The sequence below is a fragment of the Dendroctonus ponderosae genome, unplaced genomic scaffold, assembly GCF_020466585.1.
Source record: "Dendroctonus ponderosae isolate FM_Combo_2020 unplaced genomic scaffold, Dpon_F_20191213v2 Dpon_F_20191213_2, whole genome shotgun sequence".
Taxonomy (NCBI): Eukaryota; Metazoa; Arthropoda; class Insecta; order Coleoptera; family Curculionidae; genus Dendroctonus; species Dendroctonus ponderosae.
This window is the reverse complement of record NW_026018165.1, coordinates 164,315-175,497: the sequence shown is the minus strand read 5'-3', so window position 1 is coordinate 175,497 and position 11,183 is coordinate 164,315. Positions and strand designations below refer to the sequence as shown.

The following is an 11,183-nucleotide window of genomic DNA, read 5'->3' as shown; positions in this document are numbered from 1 at the left end:
CTTAAAAGATGCTAAAAGTTTTTTAAATTCATCTATGCCGGATTCTTGCCTCAATATACACAACATTTTATACACCTAAAATATATAAACAAATAGGTATGTACATTTTTTAATGTATATTTTCATATGTATCTACTTCTACTTGTTTAGATTTTTCTTTCATAAGATTTAGCTTAGCCCTCCAAGCTCTATCCACATGCCATATACACAATAACTTCTTGGTTTTCGTAACATCCATTACCGCACTCCAAGCAGTGAAATATTGTTCAGCATCATCTGACATAAATGTGGCAGCTGGTACTGTACCAGCAACATTTTTACTGCATTAATAAAAAGCTGCAAAACTGTAAAGTCTTCTCTATTTGAAAATAAACAAGCCACAGGAGGAAACCCTTCTCCAAAATCGTCTAACACTAATATGGTAATCAATTTAAAATCGTATGGATTAGTGCCATGAGTAGCATCCATACAAATAATCCCTTCAGCACCAAATTTCTTCATCATTTAGACTTGGTATTTTGTCATAAACCCAAGAACAAAATCATCCTGATGTAACTGTTTAAACTCTGGATGCACCTCTCCTTGCTTTTTGTATAATAATACTACATTATTATTTTTGTTAGTTTGCTGCTCTATCCATATTTCAACACTCAAAGCATCATTATTACTTTGAACAGCTGAATCATACAAATTATAACTTCTTAATATATTATGTATATCTAACTTGGTAGTAAGATGTAATCTTTGAAAATAAGCATCAACACTTTCTCGGATTTTGTTTAAAATTTGAGAGGGAGGAACACCTACAACAAATATCAAGTAATAAACCCATAAAATATCAAACATACGTAGTGAATAAAATATGTTTACTGAAGTATGTATATTCACCGTGAATTAACTGAGTTGCTATCATATTTTTAGCTTCTAAAGGTAATGGCATATGAGCTAGTTTAATGTCATGTCCATAATGACTTTTATAATAAGTTACTTTAAACTCATCATTATTGCTTTTTAAAATAATGACCCATGTACAAAAGAAACGAAATTGTTTGCAACCTTGAGACTTTAAAGCTCTTTTTCTTTGATCGTAAGGAAGTATTTCTCTTTTACCATTTCTGCTGCAGTAGTAATATGTAGTCTGTGGGCTTCTTTTATTATCGTCAGTACTGTACTATTTTATTTATTTTTGTAGATGAATTTTTAACCCATGAACCAACTGTTTGCTTCTCCTCGTCAGCTTTCCGTTTTTTAAAAACTATTAAAAATTCATTTCAATTACTAATATAAATATGAGTAATAAATATTTCTACCTACAGCTATTTAACTCAATAAGTAAACTTTGAATAACACATTTTAAATAGGCAGGTAATACCTGATATGTTTTTGAAATGCATTTCATCTACTTCTTGTGGTACGCCATGTTTCACATCTAAATGGTTTCGGAGTTTTGCTATATGTGAACATGTAAAAGTACAAGGTCCTTCTTTACACTTTCTTCTTCATTTGTTGGATTATTTTCACAAATCGAATGTTTGTTTTTAAGGTGTCTTTTAAACACGCTAACTGTGGAAGTGAACTCTTTTCCGCAGATGTGACAAATAATGTTTACTTTTCCCATTATAACTTTTATAGTAGACACAAATTATGTATATTAACACATATAGTAAATAGTAAAATACAAACTGGACAAACATAGATAAAGACGAGTGTGGGCAAATGGCAACAGAACAGTCATTGTCAGCAACATCAGCTGTCTCAAACGTCAACAATAACTACGTGTGATTGGCTGTAAGTCACGTGATAAAATTACAAGCTCTGATTGGAGGGTCACTTTCCTCTGTTTAAACGCTCGTGTTAATATCTTACTGAAATTTTTGAAAAAAAAATTTCAATATTTTTCTTGTACTTTCTAAGGCCCGTATTTATGAACGACACTCAAGCCGATACTCAGCTCATGCTTGACCAAGTACGAGATCGTTCTCAACCGAGAGAGACGATTTATAAACAGTACTTCGTGAATTCTCGGCGAAGTATCGGTCGAGTATAGATGTATAGAGACTTTTGTATTTATTTGGTAATTTTATATTGGGTCTATTAGCGAACTTGGCGAATTTAAGATGGCGTCAATGTTATTATGTAAATATGTTTTTTGAATTGCTGAAAGACTGGCGAAGATCACGAAGATTACCGGACACAAGCTACAATATTATATATACTTTATGTAAGAAAGTAGACATGGAATCATAGAAACATTGCTATTTGTTGCATAGAATCTCTAGAATACAAAGCTACTTGTATAGAATCTTAAACATAGCTGCAATTGAGCAATGGGTGATATTTGATATGGGTAGTCCGCGATTATCCGCTTTCAATAATGATTCGTTTAAAAAGGTAATATCACCTCAATAATAGTGGCCTTTGAAAACCGAAACCTTTTCCGAAATTCTACATCCGAGAAAAACTCAAAAGGATTTTTGCCATCTCGTATATATATTTTATTAACACGTTGGTTTATTTCCTCCTCTATTATGTCCAAATATTCAAAAGCTTGTCCAGTCTTATATTGTATACGATAGTAAAATAAAAAAATTAAAATGTAAAAAGTAACATAAACAGTACTATAACCTTAAAAACCGTTTGACGGTTCAATGAAAAAGCTCGGCCCGTGGCCGGGCATTAAAGCCAACGTCGACCGATACTTGAGCAAGCAAAGCTGTGAGAACTGGTTTGAGAATGAGAATGGTTTATAAAACGGATTCGAAGCCAAGTCTCGTACTGGAGGCTCGACTCATGCTTGAGCATCGTTTATAAATACGGACCTAAGTGGGCCCCTATCTAAGCCTTAACCTTAACCTAAACCTTGAAAGGAATGACGCCAATTTTGAATCACCCTGTATATACGTTTTGTTTGTGCATCTCTTACTTTTTGCCCGAAAACATAATCCTTCAATTGGGAACCACCAAATATTCTTGATGCTGCAAATATAACCGAAAAATGACAAAAAATCGACATATTTCCGAGAAGCTATGGTAAAGATCTTACTTAAACTATTTGAGATGTTTCAAACCATATACCACACCAATAAATTGTCTTTAAACAATTCTCAAACACGTTAGAGGCACACAAAATCGGAAAATCCAAAAATACCGATGAAAAAGGTTCAATGTTTTGATTAAAAACCTGACCCACCGCAACACATCTAATGTCATTACATCACTAATAGCGCGAATTAAGCATATTGATATGGGGTAAACAGCAGCCGAAGCAAAAATTTTAAGAGATACCTACATACGTCTACACCCTTCAAATTGTACCGACGTTGCTAAATTGTCGGTATTGACTGGCGCTAAACGTTGGAATACGACCCCTTTAATGCGCATGCGCGGACTCTAAGCTATCAGCTGTTTCAAGGCACAAGCCAACAGTATAATAACAATTATCAATAATATGAAAGTACTAGGTACTCGCATGTTTAATAGGAACTTTGGGACTTGATGTTGCCTTTGCTCGTCAAATGCTGTGAAGGCGGAATTGCAGAAGAATCCGGCACGAATTTTGGAAGGTCAGTAGGCCTAATGTCTATACATAATAATAAATTTCAAATACCGTAGTTAACAGAAATATAAGATTGTAAAAAAATAAAGTAAAATAGTACCCGGAGAGTAATGTAAAATGTCAAGTCAGTTTAGCGGATATTTATTAGAAAGTTACATTATTAAATTTTCATACTATACTTAGATTCTATGTCTTCCTCTAAAGTAAAGTTTAGCAAAAAGTGACTATTAGAAACTTACGGTTAGATAAAAAAATGTCAGAAGCTCTTAAACCTGTAATGATAAAGCACACACGACACTAATTATGAAAAATATTAATTAAAAAATTGTTTAGTTAGGATACCGAAAACGGTTGCAAATCAATTTCATTGAATTAAAGTATAATTCCTTCTACGGCTCTAAAAAATCTATTGATTCAAATTCCTATGCTATTACGGGTGAGAGTATAAGTGGATAAGCGTAGCCTTCAAGAGTCGTTTACACGCTCAATTCACAACAAGAGCTTGAAGGCCCATTTATAAACTTGACGTTGCCGTTACCGTTGCCGTTTGCGCTACAAGAGGCGATTTATACACTTGCCGTTACGTTTGCTGTCAGTCGAATTTTTAACTTAAGATCTTTCCTGTTGTTATTGAATGTTTTGAATCAGCTGATTTGGTCCGATCAAATAGTGAATTCGAATTGGTTGGTACGTCAGTACTACGGCTGTTCTACGAACGTTCACCGGCAAGAAATTAAATTGGTTCATATCGAGTGGCACGGAACTCAAACGGTAACGGCCCGCGGTGTTTATAAATAGATGATAGATATTCCAATACTTGAATTTCGACGGTGAAACGGTAACGGTGAACGCAAACTCAAGCGTCAAGTTTATAAATGGGCCGTTAATTTGGACGCAAAGGGTAACTGTTTAAAAAAAAAAAAATTTTAATCTGATGCTGTTGTCTCGCCGAACCGTAATATGAAATAAACGATAAAAACGATATAAACATATTTTTATTTCACATTTTGACTGAAACACAGGAAAGAAAAATATAATAACAATTACATGCAGTCAAGAAAAAAAAAATTCACTAATTTGTTTCAGCTTAACGTTTTCCATTATCACGGAAGAAAGCATCTACAACAAGAGTCCTGTTGTATTGGCCGAAGGCAGACACTTAGGTCTTGAAGCTTGGAGTGTTGAATTTGTCTACCAATATGCATGCTCTAAAATTTTTCCATTCAGAAAAAAGTTGGAAAGAAACGCAATATCTTTGCAAGACGTAGAACTCGTAAATAGTTGTTTGATGACTGCTATTTTAATCAATCCTTATGTATCCACATTTTGGAATATGAGACGAAACCTGGTACGGGCTTCGAGGGATTTTTCGGTTGAGCGGAAATTAAGGTAGAATAATAGGTATAATATAAATAAGACGTTGGTTAAAGTCCATCATTATTCATTTTTAAACGACACGTCATCAAAGATTTAAAAGTACATATTTGGATATGTAGATATGAATGCCTAGTATCAATTACAACACATGAAAATGTTTTTAAAATAGAGAGTATTTGTTCAAGAATCGTATCGTTTGACAATAAATTATTGTGGAGTTTAACCTACGTGTGAGACAAAAATTAAATTCAAATATAGATTCGGATACTCAATATTTGTTGGTCGTCTATTTTATATAAATGCGCCCAAGTGTATGTTGCTGCACGACAAATTTCACTAGAGAATAATAGAACCCAACCTCAAACAAAAGGTATTTAATAATTTTTTATTATATTTTATTGATGAATTTAAATGTTACAATGATAATATAGTTATAAAAATTTAAAAAAAGAGAAAAAGAAAAAAATTATTACTCACTTGAGAAATATTTCGGGTGGTCCCGTGCAAAGTCCGGAGGGTGAGTTCGTTGAAGCGCCCTAGCTTTTGGAACGCTTAGCGATAGAATGCTGCGGAAATAGCTACTCAATGTTTTGACCGATATAATGCATAAACTTACCCATAAAACAAGAACAGGGTGGTTTGGCGACCACTATTGCCGTCTGTTAACCGTTTGTGTACGATCTAATTACCATATTAAAAAATCCTAATGATTTGACCTGACTATTGATTGCCCAAACATTAGCGCAGAGTCCGGCCCGCCTTCTTCAAAAATCACAAGGAACCTCGTTCTAATGACCCTTTTTCACGTGCTTTTAGAATCCAGTTTCATTCAGACTGCCTTTGGCCATCCAATCCACAATTTTCGTGATTATTATAGCTAGTCGGGAACCTAGAGGTAGCCAATGAATAAAAACCAAAAACTTAGGGATCCAATTAGGTGGACCGTTAATTAAAATCAATCAAATGCAAAACACATAACAATAATAAAAAAAATTAATAATTGAATTAGGTGATCCGCTGAACTATTTTTTAGGTCAACTCTGGTTGAACCTATAGAGAAGAAAAGCACGATCATACCCAAAACCAGCGGAAAGCTATAAGGTATAAGTTTAACCAAGCGTTTCCATATTTAAGTGGTATTGAACAAGAGATCAGAAAAAATATACCAATTGTAAATTCAAGATCGTTTAATGTTTAGTCGCTTAATGATCGATACTATTGCCCATATTAGTCCAGGGCAACACAGTGGATTTCCAGGTGTTTACTCAGCGACACCGTTGCTGTTTATCGTATGGATACACAGGGCGCCACATTTTTTGATAGGTTGGGAAATAAAAGCAGAAGAAAAGACGAAAAACTCTGTGTTTCGTTTGTGTCTAGTGTATAGGTTCCCAAAGTGGTCCAGGTGTCCATAGGAGGCCACACGGGGGTCCACGTAGACGTTAAAAGAAAACAGGGGTTCACAAGTTGTAAGGGGGGGTCGGCAAAAAATTTGCTGGTTTTCATAATAAACGAAAATTTTGGCTTGGATTTAGCTATCAAGGTAGGCAGGTAGCATCATTCACTAGGTAGGTACAAAAATTTGCGAGATTCTGTTCAAACACAGAATTGAATAGAACAATAGATAATAGTACAAGTGTACACCACATGTCGAGACTTGCAAAATGCCGCCCGTGCGCCCGGTCGTCCGGGATGCTTGTTTAGAGCTACAAAGGGATGAAGTGCGACTTGCGCTGTGCTTGCAATCTACATTAGTACAAATACGAATACCAAAAACAAAACGTTACTCATTTGTTTCTGGGATTTTGAACATAAAAGTGTGACTGTGAGTGAATCAATATCAGTGTTTGCAGTGCCGGAAATAGTAAGTATCTGCCTATTTGTTATACATATTTTTATTGTATACTGTAATTTATCAATCATATTATATTTGTTTACTTATAGTACCCGGAGTATTTTGTACCCTTTCAAGTTTAAAATTCCCACGTCTAACTAGCCGATAATATAGATACCTGTTTTTTCCGTCAAAGCTTTCCGTTTTTGACGGTCAGCCCGTTGTGGCGCAACGCGGTTCCAAGTTTTAGCATTATACCGTCACCTCTCTTATTTTACTTTCTCTTGGTACTACCTCATCCTACTCCCTCACACGGTGGGCTGCAGAGTTGGGACCTAGACTCTAGTACGGTCTCTACTCGTCTTTATCTATGAGTACGGTTTGTATTGTCGGCAGTTTTGACCTTAAGCGCGTTTAACTTTAATCCGCCAAGTCCGAGAATTAAGTTCTTAAACTAGTTTAAATACATAACATAACCTTTGAAATTGAGGGTTTTGTTTTCTTCCTAGCAAGTTCAAGAATTAACTTGGAAGGTTAAATAATATAAGATATTAATATTTTATAAATAATTGCTTATGGTTTTTCAAGGCGACTAACTCAATTCAGTTCACTTATTTCGATACACACACACATTATGACAATAATAATATACAAGTGTACAGTCGTTGTGGCAAAAAAGAAAAAAGATTACCTTGAATTAATTGGCAAATTTAGTGACTTATTGTAAAAAAGTTGGTAGTGTAAATCCGGCATTATCATTTTACCGTGTGGCAATTAGGTTCTGCAGCTTGTCGATACATTTTTGTGTAGCTTGTGAGTTTTTCTATAGAAATAAGACCAAACTAAAGATTCTTCGTCTAAAGATACTAAATATTCAAACGTCATGATTATATCGGGCGATTCAAAATTGACGTCATTCCTTTGAGGATGTTTAATGATTTCAGACAAAACAGTGTAACGGTTAAAAATGGAATTTAGCCAGTGGTTCACCTGTCTGCTAACCCGTAGTTCTCAAATGTATGTAGTTATAAGTTATAATTGTAATAAGCTATTGTTTTCAACCGGTTTTCATTAGCAATTTGGATTTGGTAAGCATGTTTGTCAGATTAAGTTAACAATATTTCGGGGATTATTTGAATTTTGATGTTTGGATATTTGTATCTCTCTCCCAAACATCAGCAGTTTTTATCATGGTTTTGTCTGGCAACGTGGTGGTTGTCCCACCGTCGCGGACCACCGTTATTGAAAGGAAGGGACCATGACTTGATCGAGCAGGGTAACCCAGCGAAAGACTTCATAGACTCGCTGGTGTTTGGGGCGAGTATTGCTACTGGTTGCATATTATTAATTTGTATTTTCAGGAAATGTTCATTTAATTAAGTAATTAAAGTAGAGTATAGATCAAACGGTTATCAGACGGTAGTTTGTGGTTGTCAAACCACGTTTTCTTGTTCGTTATTAAATTTATCATTTTTTTTATATCAGTATTCAAGTCAGTTTATGTACTATCACGGTAAAAGAATTAAGTAGGTATTTAGGTAGCATTCCATCGCTGAGTGTTCTAGCTTTCCTGCGAAAGTTAGTGGCGCTGGAACAAACTCACCCTCCGGTCTTCGCCTTCGCACACGACCGCCCGAAATACCGGCTCAAGAGAAACTTTTTTTCTCTCTATTGAGTTGTCATTGTTATCTTAAATCTTCATTAACTTCAAATCATTGTGATTATAAATTCTGGTCTTAATTAAAGTTTTCATTAAAAGTTGATTTTTATTTTTGTTCTGTCTGAAATTTGTCATGTTGCAACAGTAATAAATCATTAATATAAAATACCGAAATATTTGCAAAAAACTGGATCAGAAAGTCTCCTAGAAGTTTTTCAAAGCAATCTGCCTCATTAGCATTATGCAAGTACATGTGGTTTCGGTTAGGGCAACCAGTTAATTCAACCGATGTTAACAATATCTCCTAAAAAAACTTATAACTGATCTATTTACAATTAAACTCACGGTAATTGACGAAGAAGAAAGTTAGTAACCTACTAATAAGAAAACGTTTCGGTGATTGGTGGTGAAAGGTAATTCTTAGATATGAATCTGTGGGTTTGAAATAAATTAGTTATTGTTTAAAAATGTGGACAACTCACTTGAGGTGTTCGAAGTTCTGCACGTTTAACTCCATACTTGTTAATGCCCTTTTTCATTACTGGGCTAACATATTGAGCAGCTTCTCGCATTCGGTTAATTATGCCCTGCTCAATTTGTACCGGAGCACAAAACATTGTACAATTAGAGTCAACTATTTTACGAACGATGTTTAAATAAAGGCTACTGTTATGACTTCTTATGGCTCAATGAGTATTTTCTAGCATGTTTATGTTTTATTTGATACATTAATGGAAATTGAACCAATTTATCTCGAGTTATCTGGAAATTCTCAGATATGATGATCTTGTTTAGTAATCTACAAGTAAATAATAATATAAATGTTCTTAGTGTTAGATTAGAAACCTTTTTAGACCTAATATAATTATTTTTTTAGCCAAATAGTGCTCTTTAGCTGCTTCAAATCGTCCGACGCTTTTGCTTTTCGCAGATGGACATTAGAACAAGAAACAATTTTTTTTCGGCAGTTAGAGCCCAACTGTGTCTGGGAGGCGTTTTGTTATGAAATGGTGCTATGTCGCACAATTTTTGAGTCTGTTCCCGACAATTACCACTGCTGGACGTACCGACAATGCTGCATATACATTTTTGAAAATGACATTAATTTAAAACTGATGTTATGTAGGGAATTCCAATTCATTAATGATTGTATGAATCGGCATGTTGTATTGAGCAGTGTCTATCATTACAAACAATTTTTAATCAACTTTGTCAAAAACTTTTATTATTTTCGTCGCATAGATCCTATTCATAGATCTACAGAAATTTTGTTAGGGCTAGATATTGTTTCCAGACGAGTAATGTATAAATCCTCAAATATTGCGAGATTTTGGGAGCAGTTTGGAAATTATCGAATTGGCATTTTTTCATGTAAATTTATCGTTTGGGTATGCGTCTTCTGGTTAGAGCTTATAAATGAAGAAGAAGACAGACGATTTTATATGCATGAAAACTTTTGGCTTCAAAGGAGATTTATTCTGTATACGCTTTTCGAGAGATTAAATAATAATATAGAAGGAATGTTAGACGATCATAACGTGGTGGTCGATGTTAAAAGTAACTTGCTAGATTCAAATATATTATTCACAGTTTGTAAGAGCAATTACAAGATGGAAAAGGAAATATCTACAAATCCTGCCCATAAGAAAATTATAAACAGCCCTTTCTATCGGGCATTAATTAATGGCGAGAAATATATTGTTAGGAAGTTTATGTGTCCATCAAATCACAACCTAATTCGAAGACATATTTCTTGGCTCAAATACTTTTTGAGGTTTGACATCGAACTTACCAGTGACCCTTTTTAACTACTACATACGTGTGATCATTTTGAAATAATTTTTAAACGTTACAGTATTAACCGATTGATGTGTATGATAGGATGATAAAAGAATTATAAACGTTATGTTCGAAATATAATAAAGAAATTATTTAAAGGAAATATGAATATAGTGTATTATTTACTAATATAAATCCTGTCTGATCGAATATAGTTCTCAGATTCAAATTGTCACCCTGTATAGTGCAAATACTATTCTTATTCAAATGATTAAAAATATTTCCATATGATTCGCGAAAATACGTTTTCTAATTACCCCCAGTACTCGTTTCTGCACTTTAAAACCGCCTTAAACTTTTACTTCTTTTTAAAACCGCCTTAAACTTCTTCTCTATAAATTCGTGTCGTCAGCATAACTAATTCCCTTACGGGTGATTCAACCTGGACTTGTCTAGAGGTGTTTTACGGGTACAGAAAAAAATATAAAACAAATTTAGGCCAGGCGAATTACGACGAATTCTTTCAAATATTGTTCTAACGTGACGTAACTTAGATAACTATTGGAATCGCTCGGGAATGGTATAATTTTGTTTCTGGATGTAAAAACTTGGTTTTCAAAAAACATTTATTTGGCAACCCAAAAATAGATTTTTCAACATCGAGCTGTTACTGTCTTAACTACTAACTTAGGACTAATTTCTGTGACTTTTTAACAGACATAGTCATTCAAGGCTTTTCGTTCTTACTGCAAGCCTGCAAGAGCTTTGGTGGGTTAAGGGTGTGGGTTTCGGGAGTTTGTGGGACTAAGAGCGAAGAGAGTAGTATACGAACGAAAGAAAGAATAAAAAATAAAAGAGAAAAAAAGTAAGAAAAAGAACGAGAAGGTTGGTTTGTGGCGTCTGATTTTTAATTTGAAAGAGTTTGTGAGTTTAGGTGTTTTCCAGGAGGTTTGAGATGTTGGGAATCACCTGCTTAA

At 34.3% G+C, this 11,183-nt stretch overlaps 1 protein-coding gene across 2 annotated transcripts in view; it reads left to right on the top strand.

The window, feature by feature from the left end:
• LOC125503438 overlaps window positions 1-10,369 on the top strand; it is a 17,357-nt gene extending 6,988 nt beyond the window's left edge. The window contains exons 2-4 of one of the 2 annotated variants that reach the window (XM_048663821.1): window positions 3,481-3,563; window positions 4,643-4,945; window positions 9,305-10,369. In XM_048663821.1, the coding sequence (XP_048519778.1) occupies window positions 3,496-3,563; window positions 4,643-4,945; window positions 9,305-10,235 (1,302 nt within the window). In that variant the 5' untranslated portion in view covers window positions 3,481-3,495 and the 3' untranslated portion in view covers window positions 10,236-10,369. The remainder of the gene's footprint in view (window positions 1-3,480; window positions 3,564-4,642; window positions 4,946-9,304) is intronic. The other variant, XM_048663820.1, reaches the window with a different exon arrangement.
• The last annotated feature ends 814 nt before the right edge of the window (window positions 10,370-11,183 follow it).